The 15,833-nt window shown below is 41.9% G+C and overlaps 1 protein-coding gene across 1 annotated transcript in view; it reads left to right on the forward strand.

Moving 5' to 3' along the window:
* The window catches only part of Cacna2d3 (calcium voltage-gated channel auxiliary subunit alpha2delta 3), an 872,527-nt gene that overhangs the window by 633,111 nt on the left and 223,583 nt on the right, over positions 1 to 15,833 (forward strand). Inside the window, exons 15-16 of the mRNA XM_027947835.2 lie at positions 12,307 to 12,378; positions 13,874 to 13,954. Of these exons, the coding sequence (XP_027803636.1) occupies positions 12,307 to 12,378; positions 13,874 to 13,954 (153 nt within the window). The remainder of the gene's footprint in view (positions 1 to 12,306; positions 12,379 to 13,873; positions 13,955 to 15,833) is intronic.

Genomic DNA, 15,833 nt, shown 5'->3' on the forward strand with positions numbered 1-15,833 from the left:
TCTACAATTTTATAATCCTGGCTCTGAAAGATGTGTCTTTTACATGACAATTAAAACGCAATATTGCAATGAAACTTTAAAAATCAAATAACCCAAAATACATCGACTTGAGTCAGACATGCATTTTTTAAATTGCAAGAGAGAGAGAGAGAGAGGGAGAGAGAACGAACATATAAAGACAGCCATTCCAACACAGGAGCAAATCAAAATCAGTACAATTCAGTGACTAGTTTAAAAATCAAATCTTTTTCCAGAACCAGGCATGGTGGTACATGCCCAGCAGCTCAGAAGGCTGAGGCAGGAAGACCGTGTGTTCAAAGTCATCCTCAGCAAATTAGTGAGGCACTAAGCAACTCAGCAAGACCCTGTCTCTAAATAAAATGTTTTCAAAGGGCTGGAGATGTGGCTCAGAGGTTAAATGCCCCTGGGTTCAACTCCAGGATCAAAACAAAACAAAACAAACCTTTGTCCAGATATAAATGTAATCAATCATGTATCAAATTGATGTCAAATCACCATCAGTGATTTTAATCTCACTTTACTGGTCCTCATAGGAAGGGATTTACTGTGTGAGAGATAAAACTGATAAGTGCCCAAAACACCTATGCACTATACACTCATAGGCATCCCTTTCTTTACTTTTTTTGACATAATTTTTTGGGGTACCAGGGGTTGAATCCAGGGGTGCTTAACCACTGAGCCATATCCCCAGCCCTTTTCTTATATTTTATTTAGAGACAGGGTCTTTTATTGCTGAGTTCCCTAGGGCCTTGCTAAGTTGCCGAGGCTGGCTTTGAACTTGTCTCAGCCTCCCAAGTGGCTGGGATTACAGGTGTGGCACCACCACACCCAGCAACAAAATTTTTTTGATACACCACAAGGCTCATTTTCATTGACAGAATTTATCTGCCTAAATGGTTTCTGCACATTAACATTGGAGAATTCATCATTTTAACGAAACAACCACCTTTCAGTTTTTAATTGCTAAATTGAGTCATATACTTATTGGTCTGGTCCTAGTTCCAGCTGCCTGGTCCTTTTTTCTGTCATCCTATTCACATAATAGACCCGCCCCCCCAGATGTACTTTAGTTAGTGGGTATATGTTCATGGAAAACCTCCATGTGCCCCAGGTCCCTGAGAACTGAAGCGATGGCTCTGTGAGCTACCAGATGTGATCTTGCCACAGGATTCAACTGAAATGACCCTCTGGGGTAAACTGGAGCAGTTGTGTAATCCTGTATGGCGATGCTGCAAAGAAGTTCAAAAACAGAAAGTTAGATGTTTATCCCTTCTAATTAACTAGAGGGATTTTGGAAAACCCAACTAAGTTTCATGAGGTAGAAAAATGTCAGGCAAGGCCTAATGCCATGGTATGGATTCTCTTTTTTCCAGAAATGACTCATAGAAGTGAACCACTTGCTGAATCATGAGCTCTGGGTGCTTAGATTGGACTAGTCCCTACTAATCCAGGCCTGGAACCCATTAGGTGATTTGGAGACTGGGTACTTCTGAAGCTTCTCTCCCTTCTTCCTGATTCTCTTCCTCTATAACAACTTCCTTTGCTATATGCCCCCGGCCTCCTTTAATAAGATGCTTCAGTTATGATTAACTATCCTGATTGTTTTCTAAAACACATTTGTGAAGGCCACAATGGTCTCTTATAGGACGAAGGAGAAATATTTTTATGTTTATATGAGTCAGATGGAGGGACTGATGAACTTCAAACTTGGTAATGAGTGGACCGGAAAGAAGCCCAGGGGACCATACCTTATCCTGGAACCATCCCTATGAGATTGATTGCCTCTCTCAGATTTTCCAGGCACTATATGAGGTATTTTTCCCAATAATTCCACTTGTTGCAAGTACTCTTGGGGGTATTCCTTTTTTTTTGTTGTTGTAACCCAGGATTCACCAAGGGGCATTTAACCACTGAGCCACATCCCCAGCCCCTTTTTTGTATATTTTACTTAGAGACAGGGTCTTGCTAAGTTGGTGAGGCTGAACTTGAATTTACAATCCTCCTGCCTCAGCCTCCTGAGCCACTGGGATTACAGGCATTCACCACCACACCTGACAGGGCTATTCTTAATTTAAGGATGATTTACTTTGTTTCCTCTTGGATTGCACGCTAAGCTACCTAAGGCAGAAAATGACATATGTCCTTGCATTCCAAGACAGGAGACTGAAAACAGAATGATTTGCACACAGGCTGTGGCATTAGGTAGGCTGAGGCTCAAATTTCCATGTTACTGCCTTCTGTGACCTAGAGCGAGGTACTTTGCCCCTTTATCTTTAATCCTTTTACCTGTTAAGTGGACAAAGACCATTCACAAGGTCTGTGCCAGGGTTAGATACAAGGCTACATAAATGTGAAACATTTCAAGCATTGTTGGGTAATAGCAAAGCATGCTTGGCAGTGGATATGCATAGTAGATACAGAGCTGAGTAGATGGAAGGAAGGATGGATGGAAGAAAGGATGGATGGATGAATAAAAACAACTAACCAAGTTTGTTGAATCTGCTGAGATGTTAATTTGGGTCTATTTGCTGGAAGTCACAGCGTTCAACTGAGCTGTTAAAAAGACAGTCAGTCCTTTTTCCTTATCGCTGTGACATTGGCTGGACATCATGAACCTTGTCCCCCTGTTAGCAACAGAAGCACGTAGCCACTAGCTTCTCAGAAATTCCTTCCAGTCTCAGGCTAACCACACTGATGGAGGCACGATATGCAAGGGCATGAAGAGAAGGAGCTCCGGAGTCTTGTCTGAGTTCTGGTACCAATTCTCTGCCACTCCTTTCTTCTCTGGGCCTCCTTCATAAAATAAATAAAAGGACGGTGTTGGAGTAAAATCATTCTAGGATCATTTACTGGGCACTTCCCATGGACCAGGCTCTGTGCTAAATGCTCTGGATTAAAAAGAGGACTCATTCTTAGATTCTGCCCTTGGAGTTTACAGGCTCGGCCCAATTTCCAGCATTTCTTCCAGCCGCAGTGTTCAGTGACTTTGCTGCATTAACAGTTTGCACAAATTTGGGCCTAGATGGTATCTTTGGTTGTAGAGTAAATATGATTATCTTTGTAGTGAAGTTTGAGAACATCTGGTTCCCATTTCCACTTAGTTAGGGAAGGTTTTGTGGAGGAAGCAGCATTTCAGGGGGTCTTTAAACAAGGGGAAGGTTTTTGTCCCAAGGCCCCCGAAGCTCCGGCTCTGACAATTGGCTGTGTTTTCAGGCACCTCTTTGGGAAGTGTTTAAACCATGTTTGTGAAAATATGAATGTTCGGCCACAACAGGGGGTCAGTTATGTGACAGAGCTCATTGTGAGTATTGGTCCAAATCCAGCGTCTCCTGGTAATTCTCATTGTGGTTATTACTGGGCATTCTTAAAATGTAGGTTTTACCTTAATCAACAAAGCAGGTGGTACATTAATAAACAAAGCACTTCCAAGATGGGTTTCTGATATGTTAATCAGAAATATTATGTTTATTAGTAATATTCTCTTGACCTTGGATTTATGTGCATATGTGTTCCTAGTCAAAGACATTTCTCCCACTCTAGAGAGATGTTTACCCATCAACTCTGTTCCTTGCTTAATGACTTATATCTTAGAATCGCTGGAAAAAAGGGAAACATTAACGTTTTCCTAAACAATAACTGTTTTATTAGAAGAAAGCTGTTTTTAGATTTTCATATAGATGTTCCAACTTGAGCCAGCATTATCATTCACCAAGTTGTCTTCAGGTTGTTAAAAAGAGAAAACAAACAAATTCAACAATCCAGTTCTGCACGACACAGTTAAAGTTCAAAGAGGAAACTCTGTCTGCTTTTCTATGTAAACAACTTAAAATGCAGAAAAAGGCTCATAAGAATTCAGGATTTCCAAATCTTAGATGCAAGTAATAATGATTCTGTATGAATAAGAGAAAATGGCTTGTTCAAAAGCAAAATATCATTTATGTAGCGTTCTCTTGGATTGAGTGACTATACTTTATCAGGATGATCAAAGGCACAATAAGAGCAAACATTTCTTAAAAGGAGTATTTATTCTTACTTTTTATTCTCATGGTCCACTGCCATTTTCTTGGAGACTTATATTATTTAGATTTCAGGCACCTTGAAAAATTCCAGTGCACAATACACATCCAAACAATGATTGGTGTTAAATTAGCCTAGATTTTTAAAGGGAAGCATTTCATCTCAACAGTGTCATGAAAGATCATTCCTGTTGCTTTCATGAAAGAATCAGCTTTTCAATTAAAAATAATGCCTGTTCTTTCTAAATTCTTCACTATGAAGAACACCCCAAATACTGATATTCAAATATGTGTAACTCAGAATGTGAAAATTTTACTCTGGTAGGATTTGCAATGTCTAAGTATTACCAGGGCTCCCCACCCCCATCTTTTTTTATTGGTGCATTATAGGTGTATAAAATAGTGGGATTTTTTTTGTTAAATATTAGTGCAGGACCATGGCTTTTTCAAAGGACTATTTTATCTATACGTAAAAAGGGATATTTAAAATGTATAATTATTGGGGCTGGTTTGTGTCTCGGTGTTAGCATGCTTGCCTAGCATGCATGAGGCACTGGGTTCAATTCTCAGCACTACATACAAATGTAAAATAAAGGTCCATCAATAACTAAAAAATATATTTAAAGAAAACTTTTTTAAAAATGTATAATTATTATTGTGGTTATTTTTACATTTATTTTTGATTTCAAGCATTCGTCTTCATTGCAAGTGTCTGCTATTAGGTGGTTTTATTTATAACATGCTTTCTATAGATGAGAATTTATGGAGACAGTCTTCTTTTTAAGTTTCAGTTATATAGAAAAGAAACAAACAAAAAAAAAAACCCCATACACCTATCATCCAGATTTAAGTAATATAAATATTTTATCATATGCACTTCAGGTTTTTTCAAATGATTTTTTTAATGAAGTGAAACACTGCACATTTTGCATTTTGACAGGGCTGTGTGGACTGATTGTCATCCCATGGGAGTTGACTGCTGTCAGTAGGTGGTGCATAACTGCTCCTTGTTCCCCACTGCTGTGTAGGAGTACTGCCCCTATTCCTAGGACCCAGGCACTGCACTGCTCTTTGGGGATGGAGTGGGGTGGGTAAATTGCTTGCATCTTAGCAAATAATCCTCTAATTAAACTTTCCTCAGATCACTCATGTTGAGCATATTGTTTGATTAACATGGGAACCTGATAGCTAAGAGTGTGTATCCCGTGTTAATGAAATTTTACAAACAGGTGTATGTACCTATACCCACCAGACAACATTGGTTTTTTTTTTTGTTTGTTTGTTTGTTTAAATTTTTCCATAAAGAACTTCACCCTACATGTGTACATCTGCAACTTGCTTCATTTTCTCCAAATGTTGAGATTTACTCATGTTGTCATGTGAAGATCAAGTCAGTAAGGGGTGTGTCTGTCCTGAAATCAGCCTGCTGCTCATACCCCAGTGTACCCTTACTAGAATCTTCCCCTGATATCTCTGCTTAGTACTAAGGGTCATGGATGTTCTGTTGTGAGAAGGAGGGCTATTTTGGAGGGTAGATGGCCATTGAAAAAGGTTAGGTACAGATGGTTTGTTTGGTTGGAGGTGAGAGGGAACGTTTAAGGGGTTTAGGGTCTAAAGTATCTCCACATAGCCATGTATTCTGCTCAGGTTCCTTTTTTCTGGATCTGTGTTTTCCTCTTACTGCTTTTCTAACTAATTTATACAGAGGGTTACTCCAGTACCACCTTGCTCTTCCCTTGACACAGAGTATCACACGGAGGACATGGGTGATATGTGCTTCCTGTCCCCAGTACTCTTTATTGTGGCCTTTGGGAATTCTGAGGTCATTCGTAGACTTCATGGGCAGAGGAGGGGATGCCAAGGATCTGGCTTCTTTCGGTTCAAGCAGCACTTAAGAAAGTGAGTTTGAAAGGACATCATCCTTCATGTACTCTCCAATCACATTTCCAGACCCCATACATCATAAAGAGTCAATGGTTCTCCTTTCAAAATGTCTCATCTGTTATTCTATGTTCGTCTACCTTTTAGTATTATTCATTTTTCTGTCAAGGCAGAGGTTATTGACAGAACTAATAGTTGAGACAGCCTGTGCTTCAAATGGTTACGTATCTAAGTGACATTGGCTGCCATCTAAATACATTTTTACTGGAAAAACACTTAGTCAAGAAAATGTCTTTTTAATCTCCCAGGACATTGTGCCTGCAATTCACCCTGACTTCCACTAGATGGCGATAGTGCCATTCTGTGGAGTGCAGGTTGAAGTTCATTGCAGGCTTGAAAGGAAAACACAACGGAAATGCAGCTGCATACTTACCAATTATATACACAGAGAGGCTATTTATATGCTGTAGCATTATACATTGATATTATGTACTCCATTAATATAGTCAATATGGTGATCAACTTTAGTAAGAAAAGAAAAACATACAAACATAAGAAGAGCAAAGTATAGCAGAAAAACGATATTTGAGGAGCGGTAGTGAATTAGCCTTTGTTCTTGGATCACAGCCAGTCTTCCCCAGCAGAGTTCACCATTTGTGCACAACCTTCCCTTTGAGCCCAAGCCTCGAGGGCTGAGCAGATCTGGCAGCAGACTCTACTGAAAACCACCTGGCAGCCCTCTAATGGTTTGCCAAGCGTGCTGCCCTTAATTCGCTTGAATGCCTTCTCTGGGCCAGGCCCAGCTTGCCTCCTTTCTCTGGGACTTGGCATTCACCCCCCAGGGCTCCCAGCTGCAGGAGAAACAGTGGATCCTGCCGCTAGCCCTGGCAAGCTTCCTCTGAATGGAGATGTGAAGAAGGCAAGTAAAACAGATGTCCTTCCAAAGTGGAGCCTATCCAGGCAGCACGGTAGCCATCACTATTCCCAGTCCAAGGCACCCCGTGGAGGACTGGCATGTGCCTTCCACCTGTCTCCAGGCCTGTCCTCTTTACCTGTGGGTGTTCACATCTCTATCCCGGTAAGGCCAAAAGTTGACACTGATTCTACAACTTCTCACACAGACTCCTTTTTCAAAGCAGGCAAACTTTTGTTATTTCATTATAAAGATTTTTTCAAAAAGTCCCAATGATAACAGATTTTTTACAGCATCCTAAGAAATGGTCATTTTCCCAAATTCTGCCTTCTACCACTCATTATTTGGCTACTTTGGGAGTACCTAAATTTCTTCCCTTGTGGGAAAGACAGACAACCATCCCTCTTGAGAATGTTGAGACCATTTTCCCTTTGACTTTCCTAGCCAAAGAAATTCCTCTCTCTGGGTTGTATGTGGTGCTTGGGGTCACTACGATAGGCATCTAGAGCTGCTTAAGACATTTATGGACCAATCACCTGTGTGATTCAGGACTTGTCCGAGTGATGCAAATCCTATTCATGCTCATTTGGGCGAAAGAGAGAGAGAGAGAGAGAGAGAGAGAGAGAGAGAGAGAGAGAGAGAGAGAGAGAGAGAGAGAGAGAGAACTTATTGGTTGGAGTAATCTAATAATGAAAAAAAAGTATTGTTGGAGTTGACATCAGCGGTGAAGGCATCCAGAGCCTGGTCCCTCCCTTCCTCTCCCTACCTCTTCATTTCCCCTTCAACACACACACACACACACACACACACACACACACACCTCAGCTTGTGTTTCTATGACCATCAAGATTATATTCTAGGCTTGGGATATAGCCCAGTTGGTAGAGTGCTTGCCTTGCATATACAAGGCCCTGGGTATAATCCCCAGCAACACACACACACACACACACACACACACACACACACACACGATTATGTTCTTATAACCATCCTCAAAGTGGGGGGGGGGGGATCTTTGCTATCAGCTCCAGAAATAAACAAATCCCAGATAATGTAGCTTGAATCATGTGCCAAAATTAATAAACCAATCAGTGTGGCCAAGAGGAGGTGTGCATTTGTGCATGTGAGTGTGAAGCCCTGTGGTAGGTACAGCCTGGGTTGGATATCTAGTCACACATTCAAGATGGGGGAAGTTAGCTGCTAGGAAAACCTTGTGATTGGAGGAGATGATGAGGATTTCTGTGAAGGAAGGGACTGTTGTTTGCAGAAGAAGAAAAGGAAAGACACTGGGCATTTAAAAAAAAAAAAGTCTACCTTTACATGGTTTCATTTGTAAATATCTTCACTATAAAGCTAACAGCATGAAGCAGTGAACTTCTTCCTGGTTGTAAAAATTGCTTGTCGGAGCATTCTGAATCTGTCATTTGATGACTGACAGCTATCAACAAATGCCAGACATCTTTACTTTAGTTCAAGTTAGACCTGAAGAAAGTGGCTTCTGTGCTTCCAGATGAGAGCCAGTGTACCAGCCCCCACCATTTGTTGTTTCTATACTATCTGGGGCCACACCTAAGGGCCGGCTGCATTGCCCACCAGTGCCATCAGTGGGAAACTGATCCAGCATTAAGAGTGAAGGCCCGAGGTGACTGCACAAGCCTCACACATGAGTCTGAATGCATATTCATATAAGCCCCCATGCGTGATTAACTCGGGGAGCTGACGGGAAGCAGTCGATCTGTTGAGCAAGTTTGTGTTTTATAAACCAGATGTTCAGTATTATTATTCATCATTTCCTTTGATACCAGAACGGTCCCCATTATGTAGCATAGGAAATGAAGGATATGGAATAATATACACTTATTATACAACAGAACACCACAACCAAGCCTTTCAGAGGCCTGTTCAAAGCCCGTGCAAGTGTAATTGAACAGCCATTCATTTTAACGTTCCCACTTGGACGTAAGTTAATGGGATTTTGCCCAGATGGACCATGGTGACCCCCATCTCCTGCTTCTACCCTTTGGAAAATGAATGTTGACTCTATGTCTGCATTTTTCTTGGAAGCCACATGCATGAATCAATCCTAAGTGGTGCTCTTGCCTCAGAAGCAGCTATAGGTTGGGGACCACAGAAAAGCAGGGGGTCCCCTAGTGTGTGAGGGGACAGAGAGCGTCTGGCCATGGTTGGCTGCATGACTTCTGCTTGGTGGTCTGGGAAAAAAACCCTTGCCACTGGCTGCTATTTCCTATGGCAGGAGTACAGAATGCCTTTTGATCATAAAGTGCTTACGGTGCAAATGAACTTTCAAATTGATTTCCTTCTCCATGAAATGTTTAAGATTCATAGAGTACAGACCTGTGGAGAGTGGGGATGATGGAGCTGGTGGGTGCAGATGAGGGTATTAATGTTGTACAAGTGCTGTTTCTGGGCTCTTGCCAGCCCTTATGGCCGTGTGATGAGCTGGTATATGTGGGAAACCTGCAGGTTAAGGTTCTGGCCAAGCCCATTCCAATATGGGCCAGAACTGCCCCTAGGAGAGGACTATGTGAGATTATAGTTCCGTATGTGAACTCTGGCCAGACTGGACTCACTGCATTTCCTTTGTTTACCTGGGGCTGGTTACAAATGAATGGTTTCAGTACAAATGCAATATTATAGGAATACTTTTTTAAGTAATGATGTAGTAATTACATTTGGAATTAGCCCCTCAGTGAAGTTGATACTATATTCTGGCTTAATATTTGGAAGTTCATTTCCCATGATCTTGCATTTGTGCCAGGACAATTACTAGTGATTTATAACTGATTTTTACTGGTTGCAGGAAAAAAGCTTCATTTCTCATTATTGTCAATGGTATGTTTTGATTTCATCCATGATACATGTTGGCATTGGTTGAAATTTTGATTTAGGTTGCAAAGTGGAAGTTGTCCAGGGTTATGGATCAGCTCAAATCAGTTTTCTGTATAGCATTAAGGATTAATCAAGGAGTCAGAATATAGGAAGACTTTTAATTCTAAGAGAGCTGTTTATTATGAGTTGACTCTGCCTTTGAAAAACAGCCTTTCCTACCTCCAATGGTGGCCATAGTATACTTTATGTATTTTTAGCAAGATGTTGGAACTGTGTCTCCATAAACTGATATTTACTATAGATATTGGTTTCTAGCAACAATAACAATAACATTCTCTCATAGTTAACATTCTTGATAAGGTAATATTTGATAATATTGATAAGGTAAACTTCTTTATCTGGTCTAATAATTATTGTAATCGTGTATATGATTATTGTGTATATAATCAGGATTATCCAGAGAAAGCATGTGTGTGTGTGTGTGTGTGTGTGTGTGTGTGAGAGAGAGAGAGAGAGAGAGAGAGAGAGACAGGGAGAGAAACATATGTATGCATATGTATATATGTATGTAGAGCCTCTGTATTATGTGTATATATGTACATGTATGTCTGTGCATATGCACTTATATGTGTATATATATTTATAGGGAGAAACAGACAGATGGACTTATATTCAAGAATTGGCTTTTGTGATTATGGAGTCTGACAATTCTGAAATCTGTAAGGCAGGCTCGCAAGCTGAAAACCCCAGCAAGAGTTGATGTTGCCATTTTTAGTTTGAAAGCAAACTAGAGGACGAATTCCTCTTTCTTTGGGCCCTGTCTTTTCTCTGAAGAACTTCAACTGACTGGGTGAGACCCACCTGCATTATTTTACTTGAAGTGTGCTAATTTAAATCTCTGTAATATTAAAAAAAATACCTTCCCAGCAACTACCTAGCATGGTGGTTGATCAGATGAGTAAGCACCATGAACTATCCCAGATAAGCATAGAATTAACCATGACTCCTTGAGTTCCTGGTCTTTAGGGACAATGAGATTTCCCTCATCTTACTTTTCACAAAGGAGGGTAGACCCATCTAAATATTAATGTGTAATAAAATAAAACAAGATTCCTTACTTTCTTATTGGGATGTTTTCCCCCCAACACCTATTATCTTTTCTTTAGCTATCACGATTACTGATAGGGATGAAGTAGAAATGATTGCCCTAAAACAATGCTTCTTAAACTTTAATAGGCATGCTAAAAATAATGATTCACATTCAGAGGGTATAGAATGGGGGCTGGGATTATGCATTCTTAACAAGCACTCAGGTATTGCTGTCCCATGCACCACACTGCAAGTGATGATGTCCTGTAACTTCAAGAATGCATTAGAAGAACATGGGAGAAAATGAGCAGAGTCTAATGACTTTTACTTAAGAAACCAGCCCATCCAGGCAGGATCAATCATTTAGATTTCAGGATCTATTATTTATGATACCTCTTCCCAAGAAGTTTGAGAGAGCAATACCTGGTTATCCCATGGTACTATAGTTATGGAAGAATAGAGAAGCATCAGAAACTCTCTAGACTAAAGATGATGGATTTACTTCATGGAGTGCTTCACTTTGGGGGCTTGGGCAGGCTGTTGAAACCAGAAAGCATTTCTCTCCTATTGGACTTACCAGGCCAGTCTCTACCTGTGAGCAGTGACTTTGCCACTTACTAATTGTGTGACCTTGAAGGCAGGGAAAGGAGAACAGTACTTGTGAGCACCTCCATATGCCAGGTACCCTGCTGGGTGGCTTTGTGTTTTATCTTCAGGAGGATGATGCTGGGGAATCGTGAGCATTATTCCATGAGGCTTAGCTAGTGCATTTAAGAAAAGTTCAAAGCTGAGAATTAGAACCACGTTTGTCTTATTGTTCCAGGACTCCATTTCCCCATTTGTTACTGGGGCATAGGAGGTGTTCTTCCCTCCCTGCCTCCCAACACTGTGTGAAAAGTACACAGGATGACAGACACATATCATGTGCAGTATCTCATGGGTCATCCATCCAGGTGTGTTTAGCTTCTTAGTCATGAGTGTCAGGGTTGTATGATAAAGTCATCTTTTTATTTTATTTGTTTTCCATCTGGGACTGGGACTCTGTAGAGATAAAAGGACATTGACTTGCCTACCTTGGAAAGAATTAATGCTTACAGAATCTGTGGTTTCCAGCAAGGGCAGCTTATAAGACCCTTTCAGCTTGTGATTTCTGATCCTTGATTTTTAGATTAAAAAGAAGCATTGTTGACACACATATCGAACATAAACATCTGGGAAGTAAAACAGTAAAATCAATCTGTTGTAACAAAACAGATCACTGTGATTCAGACAAGGCTTTGTTTGAACCAAAATGGCGGAACTCAAAGAACAACAGATCGGCTGGAGTGACTGACGCCATGCCCCAGGTGGGGGCCAGGCTCTTATCTGCAAATCAGGCAGGAAGATGCTGTCCTCTCTCTCTATTTAAGACTCAGGTGGGCGCTGGCCCGTTCTCAACAGCCTCTGGTCAGGGCAGGATGTGATGGTCACAGGATGGCCTCCAACACTGAGGTTTCCAGAACATTCTCAGTAACCGCCTTTTCTCTCTCCATCCAGCTTGCTGATGATCAGGGCCTCGTCCTGATGACCACAGTGGCCATGCCCGTGTTTAGTAAGCAGAATGAAACCGTGAGTATGGTGGCCCTCCTTTCCGCTTGCTGCTAAGAAGGTTGACTTCTCAGTCAAGCTCTGGTGATTTTTCCCCTCTAAGGATAGAGGGTATACAACTGTTTCTTAATGTTTCATCCTACCCGGAGAACTTCTAAATCCAACATCCCTGAGAGGAAGCGGAGTAGGTATCAGCTTAGTGTTGGTAGCATCTCAGCCCCTTCCCAAAATGTGTTAAAAGACCAGAGGAGGAGAAGCCCAGAAGGACCCTGGATTATGATGGACTGACTTCTCTTTGATGTATAGTCAACAACTTCGTATTAATTTCCTAGGGCTGTGGAAATGAAGTGCCACTAACTGGGGTGGTATACAGAATAGAAATTTATTCTCACACAGTTCTGGACTCTAGAAATCTGAAATCAGGTGTTAGCAGGGCCATGTTCTCCTGAAGGTTCTAGGGAAACCTGTTTCCTCGTGTCTTCCCACTCCTGGGTCCTGGTGCCCCTTAGCTTGTGGTAGCTTCTTTCCACTCTGCCTGTTTTCGGGTGGCCATCTTTCATGTATGTCTGTCTCCTCTCTCCTATAAAGAGACCAGTTACCCAGGTATGAGATTGAGGACCCACCCTAAATCCTGGATGGTTTCATCTTGAGATCCTTAACTGTTAATCTGCAAATGACCCATTTCCAAATAGCATTCCATTCTGAAGTTCTAAGAGAGGCAGAACTTATGGGGGCACTCTTCAAATCACTTCAACCCTTGGAAGAAAGAATAGGCCAGGCGTGGTGGCGCACGCCTCTAATCCCAGCAGCCTGGGAAGCTGAGGCAGGAGGATCGCCAGTTCACAGCCAGCCTTAGCAACTAATTGAGGCCCTACGCCATTCAGCGAGACCCTGTCTAAGAATAGGCAACAGCAATTTACTTATTCTTCCTGATGGCTCTTCCGACATTGGACATTCCAGCAAATCACTTGCAGCTCCCTGCCTTCCAAGCTAGGAGGCCTATTCCTTCACCTCAGTCCTCGGTTTCAACTTGCTGATAAAATCTTTGGGGTTATTATATCTCTCCCAGGCCCTTGAGTATCTTTCTCCGAGGCACCAGATGGCAGTGTAAATGGAAAAAGCAGTTACCACCATCATGTCTGTGTTATAAAAAGCTTTCGTAAGAGAAACCAGTTCGTGATGAGAGTTTCTAACCGATGATCCCGGGGTGCCTCTTGATATCAACTTCTAATTTTCAGGAGGGAGGAAAGGGAGGGGACAGAGCATCTTGGTATGAGTGTGTGTTGGGGTGGCCATGGTTGATGTTTGATCTGAGATGCTGCCCTTCTTGGCTAGAAACATTGTGGGTGGAGAATAGAGGATAGGAGAAGTCCTTCCTGGAGATCTGGGTGAGTCCTCAGTCTCTATCAGTTTGGAGGAGTTGCTGGACAGCGATCCATGGCAAGGGTCTCCTCACAAGGTCCTTTTTCTCTTGCCAAGTTAACTTGCTGTTATTGTTGTTCCATGTTTTCCACAGAGATCCAAGGGCATTCTTCTGGGCGTGGTTGGCACAGATGTCCCAGTGAAAGAGCTGCTGAAGACCATCCCCAAATACAAGGTAACACATGACCTAACTAAGGAAATCAGAGCCACAAGGGGCCAGGAGCCTCCTGTCCACAGAAGTAAGGCTCCAAACATCCCTTTAGAGCATGTTCTTGCCACCATCATCACCAATTGCCTTGACCTTGGACCATCTGCAAAGTTACTTAACCAGTATTTTTTTTTTTAATTCAAATTGCCCCTATTTTTCCTTATTATCCCCTTTAACCTCGTATTAACAAATCAATGTGAAATCATAAAATGTTGCTAGCCAAGAAGGGCAGCATCTCAGATCAAACGTCAACCATGGCCACCCCAGCACACACTCTTGTGTTTTTCTTGCATACACACGGTATTGACGTGACTGGTGTGTTTTGCAAAAAGACAGCACAGAGTTCCTGGATCCCATGCAGAGAACTCTGTCAATTCCTTAATGGAGAGGGAAGCCGATCAACAAGTGGGAAGGAGGGTCCACTTAAGGTGGAATCCAGGCACTTAGGACTGCCCTAGGGCCCTCTAAGTATAGGGGTGTGAGAGGGGTCAGAGCACCACCCCCTGTGCTCATGGGCTGAGGTGACACTGACTCAGGGACACCAGTTGAAAGCACATGTATTCCCTCCTCCCCCAGCACCAAGATGACCGCTGGCCCATCTGGGGCCCACTCATAGATTAGTGAGAGTTCCTTTTGCCTCCATTTGGAGAACGGCCAGGAATCTGGGATTGTTGGCTGCCAGGAGCTCCTTCCTAAGCCATCTTGCCTTATTTGCTGAGACCTGATTTCATCTCAGTAGTGAGGCCCATCAGCCTTTCTGGGCTTCAGGTAGAGGAAGACAGTGGCAACTCTGGAGATTTCCCAGATTTATTGTCGATGCCGTGGTAGGGACAACTCCCACAAACTCTTTGTTTTCCTTCTGTCAAACAGTGACAGCCAGTTTCATCTACCGAGACTTTTAAAGTTGGAGTTAAGTTTCCAGATGCATGGAAGACTTCTGGTTGATCAAAACCTACATAATCCAGTGTTAGAAACAGTAGGTACCCAGAAACTAAAAGCCAGGGGTGGGAGGAGGGGAGATTCAGTTACCTTTAAAGAGTGCAGACTCAACTTGTTTTGTGCCTGATAAATCAAGGAAGAATAAATATAATATGGAAACATTAACAATTACTTTATGGGTCAGTTTCTCAAAGCTTCCAGTACCAGGCAATGTGCTAAGCTCTTTATAGCATTAGGTCTTCATAATGGGTAAATATTATTTTGTCTCCATTTTACAGCTAAAGAAACTAAGGCATAGAAATCTTTAACACCTTGCCAAGTTTTGTAGCTTGCAGGTGGAAAAGCCATGCATGATTTTAGCCTCTAAAAACTCCAGTGCCACTAAGAAAAGTAAGAACATTAATAATCGTGATGGTTAGAACAATAGTTAAAAAGTTAAAATAAAATTATAGCAATAAGTAAAATACAATAGAACATTTATTGAACTTCTTTCTGCAAAGTGGGGTGTTATCCAAAGTACTTTCTATGAATTATTCCCATTTGAATCCTTATTCCACTTCCATGAAGTGGGTACCATTTGGTCTCCTTTTTATTTGAAGATACTTGAAATAACTTTTTTTTTTAACATTGCCCACCTAGTAAAAGATGAATGAAACAAAGCATACCAAGAGAATAGGGGAAGGTTCGCTACAGGAAATTAACCGGCAGGGTTTGAAATGCCAAACACTTGAGTTTTACGCTTTCCCAAGGGCCAAGCTCGAAATCAGACCCAGAAATAGCATGCATGGACCTAAGACATCCTTCCCTCCTCTGGTTACCGTGGAGAGCCTTGGGAAAGGTGTGCATGTCCACCAGGGATAACCAGGAGAGGAGAGCTCCAGGGAGCAGGGTTCGGTCTGGACCTTGC

This window comes from Marmota flaviventris, chromosome 1 (genome assembly GCF_047511675.1).
Source record: "Marmota flaviventris isolate mMarFla1 chromosome 1, mMarFla1.hap1, whole genome shotgun sequence".
Lineage (NCBI taxonomy): Eukaryota > Metazoa > Chordata > Mammalia > Rodentia > Sciuridae > Marmota > Marmota flaviventris.